The sequence below is a fragment of the Aricia agestis genome, chromosome 3, assembly GCF_905147365.1.
Source record: "Aricia agestis chromosome 3, ilAriAges1.1, whole genome shotgun sequence".
NCBI classification, from domain to species: Eukaryota; Metazoa; Arthropoda; class Insecta; order Lepidoptera; family Lycaenidae; genus Aricia; species Aricia agestis.
Window position 1 is genome coordinate 8471822 of NC_056408.1, and position 24273 is coordinate 8496094.

The 24273-nt window shown below is 34.2% G+C and overlaps 3 protein-coding genes and 1 long non-coding RNA gene across 16 annotated transcripts in view; 2 read left to right on the forward strand and 2 right to left on the reverse strand.

Moving 5' to 3' along the window:
• Window positions 1–2921, forward strand: part of LOC121740516 — an 89427-nt gene extending 86506 nt beyond the window's left edge. For all 9 annotated transcript variants that reach the window (XM_042133237.1, XM_042133238.1, XM_042133236.1 and 6 more), the window contains one exon: window positions 177–2921. In XM_042133237.1, coding sequence (XP_041989171.1) covers window positions 177–348 — 172 coding nt within the window. In that variant the 3' untranslated portion in view covers window positions 349–2921. The remainder of the gene's footprint in view (window positions 1–176) is intronic.
• Window positions 2922–3055: 134 nt separating this feature from the next.
• LOC121740520 lies at window positions 3056–4796 on the reverse strand. Its single transcript, XR_006037648.1, has 2 exons — window positions 4740–4796; window positions 3056–4394 (listed from the first exon to the last, which is right to left on the reverse strand). It is a non-coding gene; the product is annotated as an uncharacterized LOC121740520 (long non-coding RNA).
• Window positions 4797–7583: 2787 nt separating this feature from the next.
• On the reverse strand, window positions 7584–20822 carry LOC121740517 (microtubule-associated protein tau). 5 transcript variants are annotated; one of them, XM_042133247.1, is made up of 10 exons: window positions 20747–20822; window positions 13973–14083; window positions 11183–12605; window positions 10975–11018; window positions 10719–10884; window positions 10388–10596; window positions 10011–10196; window positions 8553–8723; window positions 8355–8387; window positions 7584–8166 (listed from the first exon to the last, which is right to left on the reverse strand). In XM_042133247.1, exons 2-9 carry the CDS (start codon window positions 14006–14008, stop codon window positions 8361–8363), a joined length of 2262 nt encoding a protein of 753 aa, XP_041989181.1. In that variant the 5' UTR covers window positions 14009–14083; window positions 20747–20822; the 3' UTR covers window positions 7584–8166; window positions 8355–8360. The 5 variants fall into 5 exon arrangements, with proteins under 5 accessions (XP_041989181.1, XP_041989180.1, XP_041989184.1 ...); XM_042133248.1 differs by having other exon boundaries at window positions 8085–8166; window positions 8360–8387; XM_042133246.1 differs by lacking the exons at window positions 8355–8387; window positions 20747–20822.
• Window positions 15197–15934, forward strand: LOC121740518. The gene is made up of 2 exons (XM_042133251.1): window positions 15197–15336; window positions 15719–15934. The coding sequence occupies exons 1-2, from the start codon at window positions 15258–15260 to the stop codon at window positions 15928–15930; spliced, it is 291 nt and encodes a 96-aa protein (XP_041989185.1). The 5' UTR covers window positions 15197–15257; the 3' UTR covers window positions 15931–15934.
• Window positions 20823–24273: the final 3451 nt, after the last annotated feature.

Below are 24273 nucleotides of genomic sequence, written 5' to 3' on the forward strand. Positions count from 1 at the left end.
CGATCTTACAGAGAATCGCTCATACGTTTAAACATTACGTGTCTGCTTCTACTACTTCTTACAATAACACTATGTACTTTTAAAATGATATGGCTTTCAAACGATAAGATAACATTCAAAGACTTAGATTGCTTGTGATAATCTATTTTTTTTTTTATATTTTATTGAATTTTCAGGTATGTCAGAACACTATGGCATCGGCTACCTTCGGACTCCGGTCACCTAGCATTTAACGAGGGCGAGCGATTGCGGCTAATCCTGGAGGTAGACGATCAGCATCTTCTCTGCTGCAGGGGAGATCAGAAGGGCCTCGTTCCCCGCGACGCGGTGCTGCTCGAGGATTTCTGATATTGGCACGGATAGCACGACTGGCACCCGTACTGGAGGCCACTGCGTATATCCAGCGCGAGACACTAAGTGAGACTGAATGTGTAAATGTGTGCGTGTGCAACTGTACAAAGTCGGTAGAAACTGGTGTGGTGTGATAAGGAGCGGCCCAAAGACTGTCCACCCTGTGTTTGTAAAGTCCTGTCCCGTTGGAGTTCTCTGTGAATAATTTATTTTGATGTTACCCGGAACGATCGTATTCGTTGCGTAGTCTTTGATCAGGGATTCCTGTGATGTTTTAAGTTTTAATGACATTTCTTATACTTACTCTACGATAGCTTCGTTAAATTATTCGTATTTTAGGTCTCTACTTGACATTTTCTGTAAGTTAATTATTATTTTGATGACTGAGTATCGCGGCGACCCCTGTTCATCGATCACTAATCGTATCGCACATCGTATTGCGTAGTAAAATCTAGTCTTACGTTAAGGCACGACGTCTCGGATTGTATATAAATCGTTGTAAGTCCACAAGTTGGGGAAGTATTCAGGGCGGGTCGGTTCGCGGAGGCGACATCGCGATGAGTAATTCCCCAACCATATGTGATATAGAAAATGATATTTAAAGTTTACTCTAAGGACAAATTTCTTATATTAAGTGAACTCCTATATAAAAGACAGCATCGCCGCCGCGAAAGGCGCCAGACGTTTAGGTAAATTGGAATTCGGTGTCTATAACGATAAATGTATTATAATTGTACTTAATGGAATTTAGTGTGTGTCTGTATATAACGTTCGAGGTCTCAATATCTTCTGACCTAGGGCTAATAAATACCGGCTTTTTTGTTTTTCACAAACAGTACCGCAATAGTTGAGACACTTGAGACCACTACAGGCTTTTAACTCTTTGTGACGATTAACCGCATGCTTCCTCTCCTATACGCCGTCCTCACAGGCTGTGGTGCTCCGGTCTACTGGGAAGCTTCTGGGAAGCTTAACACTTTTTCGTCACTAACAGCACGGCCTGAACCAGCTATCCCATCCTTCAGGTTTCCTAGTCATTTCAAAGTGTTGGCGCCTAACTGTTCTGTAATATTAACTGCATGTGCCTCACCACTGCTCACTCCTTCAGCACCAGCACTCGGGGAAGCATCGACAACTTCGACTCGACCCAAAGTTTTCAACATCGATTCCACATTGATATTAAAAATTTTCTCATCGTCGAGTTGACATCGCACATTTTTTGTTGGTAAATTCATAACAGCCCTAGATATCGTATTCAATATCACTGTCTGTAATGTGCTATTTTATCGCTTTACGCTAGTTACGATATTGTGATATTAAACCATATCACCGCTTCGAGCCGGGAACGGATAGATGATATTTTTGGTACTCATATTGCTCAGGGGTATAGGGGTTAATGTAATCGTGTAATCGACGTACTAGTAATCGTTTATCGTTGTTAATTGATGTAAATATATTAACTAGAAAAAGTATTCAAAATTGTAAACATAACAAATGCACGATACAGTTCCTTTCGTAGTCCGTCGTGCGTATCGCATTCGTTAGAGGGCGCCTTTGCCGCGCGGTGCTGTCTCTTGCCAGCGTCTACGTGGTGTCAACATATAGGGAAATATATAATACAATAACTAGAATAATTTAGCTATGTTAAATATATATACATTGGAAACCACTCTTGCGTTAAACCATTTCATACTTATTGAAGGGACTCAATACCTTGAAGGTAGATCATTATTAATTATTATTTCATTGGTAGAATCAACTTTTTTTACTAAAAAGTCTTGTTTTCTGATTCGGTACCCAAACCTTTTTCTGTTTAGTTATTTAAATGTAGCTACTGATTTTGATTTAATTACTAAGATTTTTGCAATTGACTAATTTGAATATTAATCACAATATTAATTCTTCATCTCTACTATTTCAATGTATTGAGCCCCAATTTTTCGCTTTGTGACTGAATGATGTGATGTGGCCTTTTGTATGTAATTAATGATAGTTAGTGTGAGAGCTTGTCGCATTGTCCTCATATGTTAAATCGACGCTTCCATGTATACTCATGAGTCTATAGCGGTGTAGGTCGAATATGCCTTAATCTGATTGCGAAACGGAGGTTCGCTTCTACGCTTGAATCGCTTGGGAGTTGCATGTATTAATATTAGAGTTAGTCGTAAGTTTTTATCGACAGTTTGTATTGAAAGATATTGAAATGTTAATTTTTATAGTAATTCCTGCGCGCTCATGTTACGATGGTGGGTTGTCCTCGGGGGGAGTTTCGTGTGTTTATTTATAATTGGGATCAAATGAGTTGATTTTTTTTGTATCAAATTTTATTTTTTTTAAGAAAATAACGGTAAATAATAAAAATAGACGTCCGCGAGGCGGGCGTCAACGAACGACTGAGAAATGAATTCCGAATATTTATAAGTTAATTACGAAAGTTTCATTAGACATTCATCAATCATTGTATATGTATTGTTTATTATTATTGTGTTAAGTGCCATAATTTTATGAATTAACAATCGAGAAATATATGCATAACCATGTACACAATTAAACAATAAATTTAAATAGAATGTTGTTTCAATGAATTATTTTAAACGCCCAACTCCTATAAGTACTCCTATAAGTCATTCTGTACCGATATCTGAAAGCATCTGCTGTAAGTAAATATTAAAGCTAATTGGGAATTTTAATAATAAAATAATCAGTTGGTGAGACAATGATATATTTTGATAAAATAACAACACATGACACAACTACTAATAGTCAAAAGACATCAAAAGCTATCACTTTTACATTTAGTTTTGTATTACATATTTTCTGAAATTTAAGATTTAGTGGACTTGTTCTGTCATACATTGGGGTTATCTGATTTGGATGAAAAAATAGTTGTCAGCCAAGTTCGAACTGCTAATGAAATGTAAGAAGAGACTTGCAGAGCGTGTTTACTAAACATTTTGCCATTAGCACTACACTACACCAACTAAACCTATCTGCTGATGTGATAAGAACTCTACATGTTACAAATTACTGATATCATTAATGAGTAATGACACATTGTTTAAGTGTTCCTTATTAAATTACAAAATGGGCCCTGGGCACGTGAAGCTTCTCAAACATAATATCATAAGTAACTAAGTATAATTTTATAAAAGACAGTGAAAAATCAAGAGTGTTTTCATCATTTCCACTCACAAAGATAAAATGTGTTTTAAGCAGTTATTCCAATATTCTAAGCTGCTTTTGATCGTGAAATAATCAGAAAAACTTCAGAGATGATAATAAGTTGGCATTTCTGAGGAATTATTAATATTATAGGTTAACCGTTGATCACGATAATTTATAATATTTTCTGCTTCGTAGCTTTTGCAGGCTACTTCACAATATTTATGAATTGAACTGCTACGACTTTAGTTTTGGAAATGAGTTCAATTTTAAGCTATTGGCAAATTACTTTGGGTCTTTGGTTATTGAATAACTTTATCCAAACTTTTAACACATTTTTTCAGTGACTGAATATTTAGGGAGTCGCGACTGAACAATTCCTAAACCTAATACAAAACTGAAATTATTTAATAAGACAATAGATGAATAGACATTTCAGTTTTGTGTCGGTAGTACATGGAGGAAACCCGTTTTCTCTCGTTTTAGTGTGATCTGATAACCTTGTGATCTGATTCCTTTATAGTCATACTGATTACAAAACTATCTCACGTGCGTGTCTAATAAACTGTAAAAGCCGGTCTCTGTGTGAGTGAAGGTCTGCGGGAGCAGGCGGATCTTCTCGGCTCGCGCGCGGTGGCGGGCCTGACGGACATGCGGCGGTCCATGCGCGCTTCTGACCGCTTCTGTGGCGAAAGGGCCCGGGACGTGTGCACTTCGGACCACTTCTGTGGCGAAAGAGCGCGGGGCGTGCGCGCTTCCGTCCGCTTTTGTGGTGAAAGGGCGCGGGGCGTGCGCGGCGTATGCGAACGGAACGTACGGGCCGAGCGGCTTCTCGTCAGCGGCATGTCCGCTTCGCTCCACTCGTGCAACGACATGTAATCCTGTTCAAATATTAGATATTAGTAATTATTTCTATGACTCTACTACCGCACACAAAAACCCTAGCAATTAGCACATTGGTGTTAATTTATGTATAGCAGATAGCTAGACTTCACACTGGGTAATAATAATCATTAATGTTAGAAACGAGAAACGAATTTTAAAATATGATAAATTTAAAAAATATGAACTTTAGATACACATTCTAAGACGGTGTTGCTGTACTTATACAAGAGTAGGTAGGTATGTACTTGGTGAACTATTGTGCGTTTGTACGCCTAAAACTGTCAAAATCTACTAATCTAGGTACTCAACCTACACACAAAATAGACAAAAGTGTTACTTACCAAATCCTGGAAATAAAATCCACCAACAGTGCGTAGGTGCTATTGATTTTAAAACTAGGATGATAATATGTGGATACTAAGTCTAAAACACTGATAAAAATGAAACTAACATTAATTTAAAGGTTAATTTATAATAATTATATATCTTGGGTTTACAATAATACAACTTCAAATATTAAATCATCACCTATTTTTTCTACAAAATCTCGTAATACAGGTATGAACTGTTAGATAATACGAATAAGAATCTTTTTTGGAATAAATAAAATGTTATTATAATCTTAAAAACGATATCATCTAAAATAAGTAAAGAAATGCAGATATTCTTAAAATTATTAGGCAAAAAATTGGGTGATACTAAAGCGTTATAACTACAAAGTTACTTATTAGGTATAGGTACTCATACAAAATCTTTTACGCCCAAAAAGTTTTCAGTCAATTTTTCAAAATTGCTTAGCTCTTTGATATTCATTAACACACAATATAGAGTTGAAGCAAACGACGACTTAGGCAATATTACGTACCTAACATAATATTATATCATTTTAAAAACGCCCAACAAACAATAGTACAAAAGATAAAGTGGATACCACAATTATTATAGTAGTCTAATAGCGAGTGTTCGACAGACTTACAGTAAAGTAGCAAACTCCATATGAATGCCAGGTATTCTGTTTTATCTGCCGTTGATACGATGGGCATTCACTATGGTCTATGCCCAACGAGGGTTCCTGCGCGGCTCCACCAACGTAAAGTTCGCGCAAAAAAAGGCTTTCTCTATTTCTCCGTGGTCTGTTCTATATCTGTGCTATACATAATAAAAATTGGCCCAGTATTTTGTGAGATTAGCGAGATTAAACTGAAAAATGATTTCGCTTTATAATATGTATAAGTGTAGATAGTAGGAACAGGAATAAATGTTTGCCATTTAATTATTACACAAAAAAAAATCAAATATATCAAAACTGCACACAATATTAATGTCATGCTCAAAGAAACCCTCGTTCGGAATAGTGAATGCCTATATTGCATCAACGACAGAGAACAACCTGGCAATGATATGAAATTTGATAATTTACTGAACACTCGCTCTCAGTCAATAGTATTAAACTCTAGTAGGTAATCAAATAATCCCAGTAAAAGGTTAGCTGGACATGGTAGCTATTAAAAAAAAAGTATGACCACAAAATGTTATTAAAACCTCATCAATGAAACGTACTCTGAATGTGCATTTGGTACATCTAAATAGGTGAAACAACAAACAAATAACAACAAAGCTAACTACTTACATGTATATTTTGTTCAATATATTAACACGAACATTTAATACTACAGTTTATCCGCAGTAACAAAGAAAATACAGTGTGAAATGTATTCAAATCAAGGATCCTCAGCCTACTTGCAGAAAAATTTCAAAAATTTGATACTGGCAATCTTTCTGCAGCTATAAATGAGGTAAAGTTGCATGGGCGCCGGCAGAAATAATTTCCAAGGGGTGCAGATTTTAGAATTCTTTCTTTTCTTTTTACGAACAACAGTGACTGTCTATTTACGTCAACAGAATAACTATCTTTGTACGGCATGGTAATAGAGTTACAGACGGCTTTTTAACCGACTTCCAAAAAACCAGGAGGTTATATATTCGGCTGTGGATACATATATATATATATATATATATATATATATATATATATATATATATATATATATATATATATATATATATTGGGTTGGAATGAAGGAAAGGTCACTATGGAAATAGACTTAGAAAATATTTTCGTCAAAATTTTACCCTCTTATAACCACCCTTTTTGAATATACCAATCGATAGGGGGCGCCAAGGGGAGTAAGAAAGCTCAGATAAACTTTTCGCAAAAAATCAACCCCTGGCCAAAAAAATATATATATACTTATATACTTTTTTTTTTTTTTTTGTATGTTCGACCACTACTCCGCCTTTGGTGAACCGATTTTCAAAATTTTTGTTTTCTTATATTAGGTTTCACTCCAATTTGGTCCCATTTTCACAAAAGTGGTGATCTGATGATAGGATCCATGAGTAATCGAGGGAACTCCTCAAAATTTATATGGAAACATATGGTGATTTTAGTTTTATGAGAAGCATCCTAAGCATATGCTACCAAAACGCATCAAGGTATACTATGGTTCCGAAGATACTAAGAGAACTCCGGATTCCTTATGGTTTGGGGTTTTAGGAGTTGTTTTAAGAACTAAAAGCATATGCTACTATGCAAATTACATTCATCATCATCATCATCACTACCATGTCAGGGTCACCAATGTCACAACTCACATGGTTGTATATGGATACAATATACACACAACACCATAAAATATCATCAGTCATCACGTAACACGTTTATGTCCTTATTTATTTGGTATATTTCAAAGCGATTTTTATACAAAAAAATATATACTTAATGTTGTTTCAAAATACATAATATTTCAAGTACTACAAAATTGAACATAAGTAACAAATTCAACCTTTAGTCCAGAGCGTAAGGCACACATTTGGGTTGGGTTGGGTTAAGATTGAGTACAGAAATAGTTGAGGCTTAGCCGAATTTGGAAAAAGGCACTATTAGATAGGAAAAATTATTTTATACTTTTTAGTTTATATTAAAAGGATGTTATTATTGTTTTTACCTTGGAAGTCGGTTTTAATTTTTTGTTAAAAATAATAATTATTTCAATAACTCCTGTTGATCCCGAGATTCCCAAGGGGTGCAAGTGCACCACCTGGCACCCCCCTGCCGGCGTCCATGTATCGGTCTAAGGAAAATTGGAATGAGTTGTGTTAATTCTGACAAATAACACGTCCTCTTTAATATCGTAAATCTATTTATTTTACCCTTGTTCACTAACACGTATTCTGACGAAGTTAGATAATAATATTTTTCCACTAATAGAGTACGGTAAGAAAACGATCCAAATGAATATAAAAAATTATTTTAAATAGGTTGGTAACCTTAAATAATAATATAATATACGGACTTAGAATTAGTTTCTAAAAGCTAATTCTATAGTCTATCCTCTTCCTGAGATTTGAAGTTCACGAGCAAATTACAAAAAAATACAAAAATTATAATAAGTGAATATATGCTAAAGATAAATATTGGCACTGATGAATGATTATAAATGTCAGTAAAGAAGATAAATTTTGAAAAATGTTAAATTAAGTGCAGTTAGGTAAATAAAAAATATGTTTAGTATTGGACACATTCGTGGAGTAGTTATTAGTTATAATGGAAGTAAGACCACTTTTAACAAAAACATTGTAAAAATTGGACAGTTAGTAAGGTATATAAACATTAAAAAAGATGTGTGATCCATCTGTGCTTTAACACGACGCTTGGTTCAGATTCTCGTCAGATTTAGGCGCCTGCGTAGACTGCGGCACCGGGCTCTGAAAAATCACGAGTCAAGACGTTAGAAATAGAATAAATGATAGAAGTAATATGTTAACAACAAAAATAAATAGAATAACATATAAAAGAAATTGAATAACCGCGATAAAACAAAATAGGGTTAGCAAAAACAAACTCAAATCTCCGTTAGTGAAAAACCAAATCCACCCGACTACAATGAATGTACCTCACTTCAGTAAAATGAATACAAATACTCAGGCTGAAACAAAAATTATAAAAATTGTGACATAGCAAATTAGGAAAAAGAAAATTACGATGATAAACAAAACGATGAGAAACAAAACAAACGATGAAATAAATGAAGCCATCACCAAAAAGAAAGAAATGAACACTAGGGATCCCACACGCATGACGCAGCCCTCACCTCTTGTCGCGAGTGATCGTGACTACTGGGGAGAGGCGACTGTCCACTGACTTGCTTCAAATATTCTTTGTCGTCAAATATTTTCACTTCTCCTCCACCGGGTTTGTGTTTCACGTTATCCAGGGAACCGACTTTACTTTGGGCTTTGAATTCCAGTTTTTGGTTTTCAATCTGTTTGAAAAGTGAGTGTGCAAGATATATTATAAAGCAGCATAAAAATGTTGTTTAGAGTTATGCAATTTTAAAAGGACAATAAAATATAATTTATGAGACCATGATAACATTATGTCTTTTATTATATAACACGATGATTTAAAAAAGTTGGTTCATAAAAGCCATTATTTAGTTTGAAAATTGCAAAACTCTTGTAGTAAACTAAATAAAATAATATAATATTATGCTTGTGCAGTTTGCACATACAATATTCATAAATTGAGTATAATAGTTGTCGAGTGAATTTTTGCACAAACCACGTACACAATACATATAATGTGATATTGTGTGAACTAATGTGCTCATACCATGTAACATATATAAAATATTAAATTAAATATACACGAGTAGGCATTTATATCGCATAGTGACGATGTTCCGTAGGCAAATATTTTTTTATTTCTTGTGTAGTGTTAAGTTTATATTTCGTGCGTAATGAAACTTATCTCCGAAAAGTATAATAATAAGCAATATATATTTTGGCAATCTCAAAATAATTTGCGTAACAAATAAACGACACTGTATTAAGAATACATTTTTGGCAGGATCCAATAAAAAGTCAAGGTGAAACAATCCCATTTCTCAAAGCTATGTGAACTAAGAATGTCTGGCATTCATTCCAATAAACAGCTCTTCATTCGCAGGCATCTAAGGCATTTTAGCCTTGAAGACACTGTAAAAACTGACCTTCCTGCGTCGCCTACGTAATAAATAGAACTGAGACGGTCTATTTGATGCTCTCCATCTTGGTAGTGGCCACTTAATAAACTAAAAATTACGCAACCTTTAATCTATACCGTGTCTGAACCATATCAGACAAACTCAGTAGAGATATTTTCTGTTCCTTAACAAGTGCATACAATAAAGTGGTTACAATAAGGCTTGAAAGCAACAACAATGATACTTTTTGTTCTACTCACAGCTCTTGTTCCAGTGTTAGCAATGTTCTACGGAAAATCAAATTGGTTTATATACAATGTAGATTTTGAATTTGGTATCTATTTGTCTAACTAGTGACCTTACTCCTTAATTAACTACCTGAGTATTACAGTGTTTAGCATTGTGATGTCTGCTCCTATCTACTAATACTGAACATGATTATTGATTACTTTGAAGTAATTTACGTGTGTGCTCAGAGAAATGTAATTTAGTACTCACGGGACCTTTCTTCTCTTGTACTATCACATTTTTTTTATATTGATAACAATTATTTTCCGATAAACATTATTATATAAGCACCTTTACCTTTACGTCGCCACCTCCTGGTTTGTGAGTAATATTAACTGTAGAAGCCACCTTTGGTTTCGCTTTTTCTTTGAAATCTAGTTTCACTGTTTCGATCTTCTTATCTCCGCCACCTGGCTTGTATGAAGTGTTTTGTAAGGATCCAATCTTAGACTTTGCATTCCATTCCAATTTTGTTGTTGTGATCTGGAAATTATCGCAACTTTTTAAAACATGTGGACTACATTATACTGTTATAATTTTAAATTTTGGAAAATTTATCAAGACAAGGCTGAACATTGGTACCTTGTATTACATACGATGATGATGTTAAACGATACCTTTGTGTTGAAACAGTATATTGTAAACCTGTAACATCATGACTAAAATATTATTACCTTCTTGGTTCCACCGCTAGGTATGTAAGCTTCATTTTTGGCGGCAATTTTCGGTGTTACTTTGTTGAAATCGAGTTTCCTGTTTTCTATTTTGACTTTTCCACCGCCAGGTTTGTATGTTGTATTGTCTAGCGAGCCGATCTTTGATTTAACTGCCTTGATGTTTGGTGATGGTGCTCCACCTACTTGAATTTTATTCATTGGAACTTCTGAAAAAATACATTTTGTTACTTACTTAGTGTCTAATAATAAAAAAAAGATTCAATTCGCAATGAAAACTAAATTCCTTCGCTTATCAAATATAAATAATACATAAATAAGAAGGCCTCACTCTTTTTCTCATTTGGAAGAGGATTTTCTGGTGTTTTTGCCGTAGCACTTTTGCTTGACGATCGTGATAAACTTTGTTTTAGACTACTGCTTGATTTTTCTTTCTCTTTTGTTGGTAGTTTACTGGGTAATCTTTTAGTTGGTGAGCTTGGTGAGCCGTTTAAGTCCTGTAACACATGGTAGTTTTTTTTTTGTGATTAAGTAAATTCTTTATTTGTTTTCAATTAACACGTACTTACTTATTATTTTTTACTTACATTGCCCTGAGTAGACTCATCAACGCCGCTATCGTTGTCACCATCTGGAAAATATTTTTTTTATGAAATCGGGGTACATCAACAGGTTTTTCTTTTATTATTACAATAAACAATAATAATAATACTACAGTAATGTAATTGGTTCATCTCAAAAATGTTTCAACTAATAAATAATAATGCAAGTATTTAAGATTATATGCAAATATACCTTTAGGCCGTGGTTTTGGTGCAGAATTAATTTTCCGTGGTGTCGATTTTTTGGAATCATTAGGAGTTGTAGCTGTTTTTATATCAGTTGGAATATTCATATTAGATGGAGGTAATGGTGACGTCATTGTTGGTATTTTTTTCTCTGGCATTGGGGATTTCGGACTGGGCTTTGTTGGTGTTTCCACTCTTTTTATTTCGCTTGAATGTAATTCATCCTTTAAATTATTAGTTTTAGGTGTTTTTGGCCGTTGTGGTTCTGGTGTAGGAGTTTGGGGTTTGTTTGATATAACAGAGCTTTGCGAAACATTTTTTGGTTCAGGAGATTCATCACTTCGAGTTAATGATGGAGAACGGTCTGAAAGGTCGGTTTTATTTTGAGATTCCTCTTGTTTTACAGACAGTGAGTTGTTTTGAAGAACAACATCATCATCGTCGTCAACTTTCTTTTTTGATAAGTTTGATAGAGATCCCATAAAAGATTCTGTCATTTTAGAGCCAGACATTCGAGATTCTGGACGGTCTGTATTCTCTCGATTGGCTTCATTAGATACTTCTGATTTAATGCTCTCTTTTGAGCTACGAATGTTATCACTGCTATTTTTTACTTCTTGAATCAAATCTAGACCAGAACTGCGGCCACTCAAATCATCATATCTACCACTGAGAGAACTTATAGATTTGCGTCTATCATCTTCCATTTTAAAGGGGCTCGGCATACCAGGTGCGGCTGCAATACTGTAGCTCCTACCTTTGACCGGCCCGGACATTTCAGTGATATCATCCATTTTATTGTTCTTCTCATTATCATTTGACACGTTTTGGTTATCCAGGTTGACTGGCTTATACGGAGATGAAGTAACAGAATCAGAACTTTTTAGTGAGGTCTGAGAAGGTTGCTTCGTAATTTGTACGTTTGCTGGACTAGAGACTGGACGCTGATTTCCGTTAAATTGAAAATTGCCTTGAGGTTTTGCACCCTCAGGTGTGGTAGGGTTGCCCAGCTGCGGTGGCTGTCTCGGACCAAACTGAAGATTGTTTGGAACGGGCGCCCTTTGCGGCGCTCCAACGCCTGGGTTTATCGGCCTTGGACTCTGCGGGGTTTGATTGAGTGGAGTACCAGGACGATATAGTGGAGATTGAGGACGTAGTTGAGGCGAACCTGGAACGCCACCTGGTACAGGCGCTCGTTGGTTTGGGGGTCCTGGTGGTGCAGAACGCGGACCAAACGGTGGGTTGTTAACTGGACCGCCGGGTTGGAACTGCGGCCTCTGTTGTGGCGGTAGACCCGGTCTTTGCTGTTGTGGTTGTGATGATAGCGACGACCTAGAATCTGTTCTTATAAGCTGCGGGCGAACTTGCTGATTGTAAGCTGCAGGGTCACCGTTATTAAATCCACTGTTAGGCCGCGACTCCACGGGTGCCTTTTAAAGGAAATAAAATATTTACTACCGTAAAACATTTGTATTTCAACTACTAAAATTAATTCAATTTATAAAGTGTATTTGTAATTCATATAATATATAACCGTTTTTTTAATGCTAGCAAGAAATCGATATTGATTTAAGTTTCTTTATAAACTTTGTGTGATGTTCATATGAGACAGTAAATCGATCGACGAGCTTTACTGCTTTTACCATACGTTAAAGTTTAGGGCCTTTAGGGTATCGCGTGACTATGTTTCACGATGCCTGTCTGTTTTAATATCTAAACGTATAATGCTCGATATTTTATCACGATGTTCAATATAGGTTTAGTTCGTTTTATTGATGGCAAATCAAGTGAAATATGATTCCTAATGTCAGAAAATTTTATCAGTTTAAAGTGCATATATCATATTATTGAAACAATATTGTAATTTTTTAAGATAAATATTGAATATAAATTACTATTTAATAACATGGGATAACTCGTGGGAGAGCCATGCTTCGGCACGAATGGGCCGGCTCGACCGGAGAAATACCACGTTCTCACAGATAACCGGCGTGAAACAGCGCTTGCGCTGTGTTTCGCCGAGTGAGTGAGTTTACCGGAGGCCCAATCCCCTACCCTATTCCCTTCCCTACTATCCCCTATTCCCTTTCCTACCCTCCCCTATTACCCTATTCCCTCTTGAAAGGCCGGCAACGCACTTGTAGCTCTACTGATGCTGCGAGTGTCCATGGGCGACGGAAGTTGCTTTCCATCAGGTGACCCGTTTGCTCGTTTGCCCCCTTATTTCATAAATAAAAAATAAAAAAAACATTCTGAGTTATATTTTAAAATTTAATCATTGATAAATTTAAATAAACCTACATTCATCACAATATCCATATTGGTGCTAATGACTGCCGAAACCTGCGTTTGACGTCAGAGTAACCCACATTATAAAATTAGAAACTTTTAAAATGTGTCAAATTGTAAATAAAAAGTAAACACTGTGCCAATCATTTTATTGGTGCGACAAAATTATTAAATAGGTAATGGCATCACTCTACAAAAGGGACAAAAATAGAGAACGACTGCCCCGCCTAGTAAACAAGTGAATTAATTAGACAATTAAGCTATTGAAAGGTTGGTCCAAGATTAAATATGATTGCCAGTGGTTTGATTTGATGTATATTATAAAGTGTTTTGAACTGGAACTTAATTTAACGTTCGTGCTTTTTTCACGGATAAGAGGAATTACGAGAGACTTCTGTGTCAACGAGTCGTTGCCCCCCGATATAAATAATTTACGTCTGCCACAAATATCTTAGTATTAATTGCTCGGTGTGATACTGTGCGTAGTACTCTGTGCCTCTTGGCTTACCCTGTTTACGTTGTTACTTTGCATATTTTGCTCCATTTTACTGGAAAAGTTCCGATATCTTTATGTCATAATCGGCAGACGGCGTCGCCTAATCGCGATATCTCCTCGAAACTATAAAACAATAAAGAGTTTAGTCACGTGATCCACTACGGATTACTCCTTGTGCTCGGCGTACTACCAATCTACGTGTACGTTTGCAGTAAACACCTGATAGTGGCATGATTACGTGAACGTCGCTTAAGCACAAATTGATAAAACTCTTAAAGAATTAATTCGATTGTGATGTTTAAAAAACATTGACGCATGACGTGACGCATTTTAATTTTTACGTGACTTTTATCTCGTGTGATAGAAGTGAAGGGAAACCCGACGGAATAGTGTTGTGCAGACTCAACATATTGAAGTGCCTATATATGATATTCATATGATTGATGATACTTAAAAAACTAGACAGCTGAATGATTCACGAGAAGTCCAAGTATATGATTATTTTATGAGTGCATAAAATACTACACTGTGCTGACTAACAACGGAAACGATATTAATCTAGGCGTAGAATTGGATTATAAAATTGTTATCTTTATATCCGCATGTCGAGGAAAACCTACCAACTTGATCTACGTCGTCAAACCTGACTATGACTATGCCTGATGATTGTACCACATTACTTCATTAGACAATAAAAAATTGCAGGAAAAACGAACATGCAATCGTCACGTGTTTCGGAGGATGACTTTCAGGGAATTAAAATGTCTCGGGGCCTTCAACGTAACCTTCCATACATCAATTGACTGTTTGAACCAATAAATAAATGCATAACCAGTGTCCAGTACCAATGCATATGATATAAATAAGCCTAGGTTTTGTATATTGATCTATAACACTTTGAATAACTCTACTTTTTGTTTTAAAATTTAAAAATACTTGAAGCAGCTTTTAAAGCTACCCAAATGTAATAAAACATTGAAAAACAAACTAATCAAAAATGTTATTTCGACCATCCCCATTTAAAAATACCGAAGCTCTAATAAATTGGCGTCAAAGTCTCTACAAAATTATTTCTCTCGCGTTTATTGTTTTGTTATCGCGACTCCGTCTAGTTCCAATAATTCACCTTCAAGAAACTGGAGCTAAGTGCTGTAATTGTGCTAGCGTCAGTCCCTCCTGGCGTCAGATGGACTGACGTCATAGATCCCGCTTGCCAAATGCGAGTCAGATATAAAACAACGCGGCTGCAAATGTACGCGCATTTCTTGTCGCACCTCCGCTGAGCCAGTACGGTCAAATGTTTGTGAACAGTGTCGAAGTTATTAGTTCGAAGTTGAATAATATCAATTTGGATTATAATATCAATTTGGATCGAAGTAAGTGTTTGTGATTCGTATATTAATTTGTTTTAGGCGTGGCTTATTAATAACTTAGAAAAAAAATTGTAAAATTAATTTTGTTGTTAAATAAACTGAAATATTTATTAATAATATTTGAGTTTATAAAAATATAGTTTTATAAATGAGAAACTGAAATTAATAGTAGTAATCTCTAATTTCAATCACTTTTTCTTTTTCCACTCTTTAATTGTTTTTACTATTATACCTTATACTTAATAATTAAGAAATTAATGGAAGTAATTCCAATCATTATAATTATTATTTTGTTGAAAGAGATAATTTAAACTCTAAAGTTAAATAGTATTTCAATTATATTTATTTGCACGCCTTTAGTAACATTTATATATGTCTCTTTCAGGCAATATGCATCCAAAGGAAACGCACGTCTGTGGGAAAAACCAGCTGCCTCTCCTGAACATTACGCCTTCAAACACCAGTCAGAAGGGGTCAGAAGGTAGTTCCTCCGTCAACAACCCCTACCTACTGAAACCGAACCACGTCATCCCCGCAACACCACCACCACAGATAGAACGAAAATCTGACAACGTATTCCTTCAAAGAATCGGGTAGCTCGGTGATGCAGTTTGAAAATGGAATATTGTCATGGTACGTAAGCCATCTTGAAATTTGGAGTTGAGCCGTCCGAATTTTTTACGTTTGTGAATTGCAAATGTAGATTAGCTCTGGAAAAGCGAGTGGCTGTTGAAATGTGAATACCAAATACCACCAGTATTAATTAGATTTTAATGTTATGGTGTTGATAAGGTGTTAAGAGTTTAACGGTTAAAGCTTTTGTTGTATAATTGATTGTGAACGGCAGATAATTATACTAATTGAGTAATGAGTATGAGAGTTGTATAAGTGGTACCTATTAACATTGTCTTAAGGAATGTTATAAGTAAAGACTTGTGGTGATAATTAACTTTCTTTATTAAATATAACTATGAAATTTGGTAAGACAGATAATATAGTTTAACAACACTTCATTTTTGGATTTCCCAAAGAACATTAAGGAAATAAGACGATATTTAGTGAAAAGATAAATGTCATGTTATATCATTTAACTGAGTATATTTGTTGTTAACCAGAGAATGATAAAGTTTAGTGGCAGACTAAGATAAGATAATTTACATTTTTAAATATTTTGCCATAAACTTATTGCCTTATAAGTATTTTAAAATAGCATATAGGTACCTAGGATAGGAAGCCACGTTGGTTCTAAAATCCATTTTATACAAAGTATATTCATCATGTCATAATATTATTTATATTGTAAATTGTAATAATTAAGGGGAAGCCTGTATTGATATGCATAAAAGTTATATAAAAGTATCGCTACCGCCTAATTGTATAAATAGCTATAGGTCTACCAGAATCTGATGACAAAAAGTGAGTAATTAAATCAATGATATTCTATGTTACTAACGTAACTAGATTGGAAGTTTACGGTAGCAACGCGTGGCCACTTCGAAGATGCCTGCAGGCATATCTCACATACATAATGACATAACGAATATATGACTTGACATTGTCTTTTGAACAAAAAAGTGGTTACGCATTTCTGTAAATCTTTTGTAACACATTGCTACTCTAGTATTTTAGAAACTCATTGAATTAAATTGACTCTAGCAATACCGGGTTAATTGGAATAAAACATTTTGATCCTTTTTTTTCTTATAGCGGCTTATTATGTGTGTGAAACATGAAAATATAAAATTTAATCTAAGGATTAAGGATATTTTTTGAAAATCTGCCGTCAAAATTTGCCATCAGATCCTGATAGTCCTTTATACAGTATAATAAGTGACATGTCCCTGGCATTAGGTACAATAGAACATTCTTCATTTTCCTAGAAAAATAGAGACCTAGCTCCTTCATTTTGCTGCGAACATTTGATGTGACACTACGGATTCAGCCCTATATTATGAATCCCAACAAGTTCGCGTAGTCTAGATTTCTAACTTTAATATTTCATGTCAAGGTATTGTAGGGTATTATGAAATTATCAATGAATTATTATTGAGCTAGATATAATAATGTTTCAATGCATTTGTTGTTCTATTACAGTACTGTAATAAAAATTGTAAGGACTTGAATTTATTAATCATTACCACCCCTGGATTCTAATAATTACTGTTAAAATCCAAAAAGGAATTTTAAAAAATAGAGCGAAGGTTACAAAGGCGGAACCGCTGGAAAAAATGTAATGTAAACAAATAAAGTATATTATATACGTGACTGACGTAAATATACTTGAGGATTTGTCATATCTACGTAATAAATGGCCTGAGTATCCAGTGTCACAGTGACTCATGAGTCATGTCTCACGATACTGACTCACAAAGAATGGACTTTCTAACTTTGACTAATGTTCATGGCCTTCCTTTGTCTCTTTTATTCAAGAGCTCTTTAATTTTAGCAAGCGACACATTTCTGATATTTCAAAATGTTCGATGAAAAGACAATAATTCAGCATCACATGAAAATGAAAGAAGAAAACAAATCAACTTGGGCAAAGATAACTAGAGTTTTTTTTATTAAGTAAGCCCTGCTTCGTTATTTAGTACATGACGTATTATTTAATAAAACAATGAGATAACATCGTTTCCTTAATTATTAAATCAATATACGTGATAAGATATCAGTGTTGTTACGAGTATGAATTACGAGGGCTTAGCCAACACTTTTTCTTTATCGCTTCTTTATAGAACCACCGACTAAAATGTATAGAATTGACATAAGCGTTGATAATAATATGAAATCCACATTCGACTCATGCCATGTCAATTCTATATATTTTGAACGGCGATTCTAAATAAAACGATAAAGAAAACTATTGGCTAGGGGCTCAGGTACATGAAAATAGTTTAGTAGGCCATGCCAAACTAATTTTCCTAAAAAGTTTTACTTCTGACGAGCACTTTAATTGCATTATTGCATTATTGTAGGGCAAACTTACAGTGTGCCCGTTTTCATACTATTGTGTATTATGACTTTTTTATTATTATTATGATACAATATATTATTTTAAAATTAATGCTTTTTTTGTTAGTTTAATTGTGCATCCTTGGAGTATGACAAAATTTCTATTATAATTACAAATTCACGCGGACGAAGTTGCGGGCAACATCTAGTATTTAAATAATACTACATTTTACTACAATGTTATCTCTACTTTACAAATTTTCAGTTTCTCTATGTACTTTACTTAAATTCGTCTGTCTGTTTGTCTTGGCTTATTTCTGGCACCACTAGCACAGGCCAATTTTGACGAGAGAGATCGTTCATCACATTTTTTTGCAGTTCATAGTTAAAACAGAACAAGATATGTCGGGTACAGCTCGTTAATATATAAATTCTCGATATTACATACAAACAACACATGTTTGCAGTAATATTTTATGCAATCTGAGTAGGTGCACATGAATAAAACGTGTTTATAAATAATTGTCATTTCATAGCGTAATGAGCCCATCATGTAAATTTAGATTTCTGGATTAGTCAAGTCTATTTACTAACATTGCTCCTAAATAGATGTACGAAGAATCTTGTAAGAATTATAAGTAAGCGAATAGGCTATTGATAAAAGAAAAGAATACTCAACATTTTTTTTCCACAATTCCCTAAAAACTGAATAAAATGAAATTTGCCGAGTAAACAAAATTATACTATATTAATATTATATTCAAGATAATTTCGTATAAAGTATAAGGTTCAAAGTAGAAACAAATTCATACTTCTATTCTTAATATTATAAATGCGAAAGTGAATCTGTCTGTCTGTTACCCCTTCACGCCCAAACATTGTACCGATTTTGCTGAAACTTGGTATAGAGATACTTTGATTCCTGAGCAAGGATGTACAATACTTTTTATCCCGGGAAAATGTACGGTTCCCGCGCTATCTAGTCTCCAGTTACGGAATTAGTTCGTTGCTTACCAGTATAGACTGATTGGCGATATCTGTCTACGTAACACAATATGTAATTGTTATTTAATATTTGAAAAAAATATTATTAACTTTTATTATCATATGGATTATCTTATCACTCAAAGTGAGTAATTTAAATTAGTGATTGATAGGGATAAAGTTTGGCGGTTTCAGTCGTAACTTTTAATTGAAAGGGATGGTTTTGAGAGATCTTCAAGATTAATCTGAGTATCATCTAAAATGGAACGGCAATTCTATACCTAGTACCTAGTTACTAGACCGTACATTTAGTAACGCTTTTAGGGTTCCGTACCTACTTCAAGAAGAAGAAATAGAATCGTTATATTATGATATATCTGTCTGTGCGTTCGTCTGAATGAATTTGATTTTGAAATTCCCAAGAATCAACATTTTTAAGGCACTCATAGTTGACTTATAACTATGAAGAGCCCTTGCCCTTCACAACACAATGTTAGATGCTACAAGATCACAAAAAATGTGAAAGTTTTGTAAATAAACAAAAAACATAGTAGATTATTTGTTAGCTACTAATTAATATGGTAGATAACCCTCTCCCAGTTCGTATTTTTTTGTGTGTAACATAATATGTATTTATAACACGAATGTCAAGGAATCGAAAGTATAAGTCCAAAGGATTTTCCATAGATAACGGAAACAAAGGTTTATGATAAAGATTATACTACTTATTGATATGATTATTTCTTTTGATATTTTCCGAAGAAAATACTTTAGAAATATCTGCTTTACTTCTAGTGTCTCTATGTACTGAGTATGTAGTATGTACTTATTATGAATATCATAAGTAAAATACCAAATACCAGCCTAATTCATCGTACGTAATTTTTTTGTTCACTGAAATCGTTTACTTAATACGAGAGCTATTTTAACAACTTGTAGTTATTACAACCCTAATTTGAATGTTCAACTTGATATAATATAGAACTTGCAGTTTTAGCAACCCTAATTTTATTTTAATGATTGCTTGATAAGAACTTTCCAGACCGGTGTTAGTCATCCAACGGATTCGGAAAAAAGCGGCACATTCACGCATTCACGGACTGGAAATGCCGGTCGATATGTTAGGTAATAGCCACTTAATTGTTGTGAAATACAATATAGTCTATATACTGAAGGTAATCTACATATTCAGTGTGACACGAAAGAGTAGACGCTTAACTAAATTATCAAAACGTAATCACGGTCGAATGGTGATTTTTTCGCCACGTATTTCCACAGAAAACGTTTGTGCATTTTTAATATTATCGCCCTGATACAATTTTTATTTGATTTCATACGTTTTTTCTACTTTCTACGTGGTATACTTTTTTACAAGCTATAAATGGGTGCGTGATACCATGATATTCATTTTGAAATATTGGACATCGAACTATATCTAGGAAGCGTGTTTGTGCTCTTTGAACAATATTCCACTTACCAGAGATGTCGCAGAAACAACTGAAAATCCTGTACCTTGGAAACCGGGAGTATCGAGAGCCTCAACCTGCGTAGGGCGCCGGCGAGACCTGATATGCCGTAATACGTTACTGCCTACATCGGCCCGAATACCTACAGACCATCAAATGTTGCAGAAGCGGCGCACGTTTATTTTGTTTTGATCGCTTCAGTTGATTTATATTTTGCCTCATTTTCATACTCTCACACGACATAATTGGTATCGTGTAGACGTACATAATATATTATATTGATGTAATAAAAATAATAATAAATTCTACTTCTCAATTTGGTTCATTGTATCATCTGGGTAAATATCTAAAGCCAGCCAAAAATCTATTCATTGCCAAAAAAAACTATTACAAATAATATGTATCTATAATAGTTATTTGGCATTGAAATATTTGTCTTAATCGATTCATACTTCTGTTGTTAATAAAGTAATAATAATTCTCTAAGCAGTTGCCAAAGAAAGGCATCGTTTAAAAATTGTATAACAGATTTGTAACAGATTTTAAACGAAGTATTAAATGTAGATTCGTGTTACCTTTTATACAAGAGGAAGGGCAGAATTCTGCTGCATTCAGTTTCATACAAAAGTCCAGATGTTTGATTCACACGAGCGTAATTTTGTGAGTCGTGATTTGTATGAAAAAAATATAAAAAATCTGCCCGGCAGAAATTCTGCGGCTCGCGACTCATAAATTACGCTCGTTTGGCTTCGCCCTTATTAAAGAAATGGGCAGACTACTTATACTCATAATTTATACAACGACAAAACTATAGTGCAAAGATAAAATATAATTTAAGACCATTGCGTGACATAAAACGAATATGAGATAAAACTCATAATTATTTTATAACCCTTGAAAGTCGAATATTATTACACCAACATTATCAAACACGGCTGCAATATTACTCTGTAATATATTATCCATACACTCATTTCTTGTATTTGGATAAAAAAAGAAACCATAATAAATAGTCGTTTTATATATCTTATATATAAAATTCTCGTGTCACAATGTTAGGCCGCGTACTCCTCCGAAACGGCTTTACTGATTTTAACCAAATTTTATATGCATATTCAGTGGGTCTGAGAATCGGCTACTGGGTACTTTTTACATTGATAAGTGCATTTGTTGAATAAATAATAGTAAATTATTACAACTCGAGACTGACGGCGACCATTGTTTATGCGACGGGATAGCGATGGACGTTGCCATGGTGACATACTTATTTAGTCACTTCAATAAAATAATACGGGTGAAATACTTTATGTGGCAATGAAACGTTTGCCGGGACAGCTAGTTAAATATATTTTGTACCTAAGCAACAATTTAAGCAAGGATAAGTAGAATAATATTAAATATATTATGAATTGATGTCACAATATAGTGTCAGCCAATGCTGTATGTTGTTAGCAACTTACCAATCTATAATAAATAATAGAACGCAATATAGTGAATGATCACTTTAGATTACTCATCATAATAATCCTCTAAAAACTAGTCGACTAATCCAGTAGCGTTGGAAAATCCTCACTCATTAAGTTACTGCTTACAATGAGTTTTCAAGAGACCTTGTGCTGTGGGTTTTTCACTTTTTTGTTTAGAATGTGTGAAAATCATTATTTTTAATTATTAGTTGTTACGCCGTATAAAACGCCTAAAGTAGTTACTTTTGAACCGTCGTAGGTACGTCATTATACTTTTATAAAATTATATCTCGTCTTTATTTCAATTTAATCCACGAAGCAATGATTAAATGTGCCGCAAATTGCGTTAATAAAATGCTGGTTCAGAGCAATGTGTATGTTGAATACACATTGCTCTGAATCAGAAATATCTCTGATGAATAAGTAATTTATGTAGCGCTAAAGTTACAAAAGCTTATCACGTTCAGTGTCAAACCCATTGAGATCGGGTTAAAACGGGTTAATTGCTTAATTTAGTGGCGCGTGTCTAAACGTTTATAGCACTACGCGCGAAGAGTCCTGCGCGCTGAAAGCTTGCGCGCGCAAGCCACCCCGCTAGATCGAGCATCGACACCGAAGCGATCCATCGACAGTAAACAGCCGTCTCTCTTTTATTTGTTCAGTAGACAGGGACAGCATGATCGATATTAACTTAAATAAATAAAACAACTGTGACCACAATGTAACTGACCAATACAATGGGTTTACAATACAGTTTTTATGTAGAGTTCTTTGACGACAAATTAATGTATCTTTGATGACAAAATACAAAGATATTTGTATATCTTTTTACACCTTCGTCATTAAAGTCCTAAATAAAATTTTTCCAGTTCCAGCTGGGACAGATAACGAGACTTCCCTGGAACGTTCTACGTCTTTGGAACTGCGTCACTTATTAAAAAACATCAAAAGATTTATTATAACAATAATCACAAGATGCTTAGTCATCTTTTATTTAGATCCTTTATATTCTTGTAGAAGTTCATTAGCTTTGTACGTAGTACCTACGTAGGAATTACGTGCATTTACGGCTCTACATTAATTATATTTTTGAAATATTTCTTTTGTATTTCTCAATTGTATTATTTCCAAGCTAAATTATAACAAAATCGTATATAAAGCCTGTAGAAGAAAACTGTTTCATAAATGGTTAAAAGGGCTAGAGTAAAGTTCATTCGCTCGAGAGCTACGCCACAAACAGACAAAAGACTTCAAAAGACTCCAACTAATAACATCTCTTGCCGCGAAGCTCAGAACTCTTGTTACAGAAGATACTCATATGCCAAAGAGCTAATTTTTAAAGAATTCCGAATGATATTTATAAAAGAAGATATTATATTATGCATTATGTTATTGTACTCGTATTCACATTCCTTCAATGATGAGGAAATCGCGCTTCGGTTCGCTTCGAAGCGGGACGTAGCACTGCGTTTTTTTTTTTTTAAAGTTTAAAGTTTATCCACTATTTTAATATTTAAGGAGAAGATTCAGTGTTTATCAGTTAATTATATTATTCTGTACTGTTGCCATCGTAGAGATATTGTTTCTGATATCTGTGGTTGCCATGAAACGTGTATCTTCTTGCATAATAAAAAAAAGTAAAATTTTTAATTAGCAGCTTAAAATGCAATAAGACTTTAAACTAAGAATAAATAAAGCTAATTATCACAATATATTGAGATGAACCAATGACTTGCAACCAGCAGCCAAAAAATGTTAATTGACAATAACTACACTTAAATCGACTTGTTTGAAAGATTAATTTTTGGCGCTGACTGCAAGGATAATGTAACAGAAATACTTACTATTTACTAATACCTTATTAATACATTCAATTTTCTGCATACCTGAAACAAAAATTTAAGTAATTATTATATACCTAATACATTTTTTTCATTGTAACAAATGGCAAAGAGGTTAATGTTTTATTGTTTTATTAAATGTTTAATGTTTTATTGGTTACTAATGGGCATTGTCCAAAAAAAAAACATGTACTTTTTATCGTTAAAATAGGGTATTTTAATAATATAAAT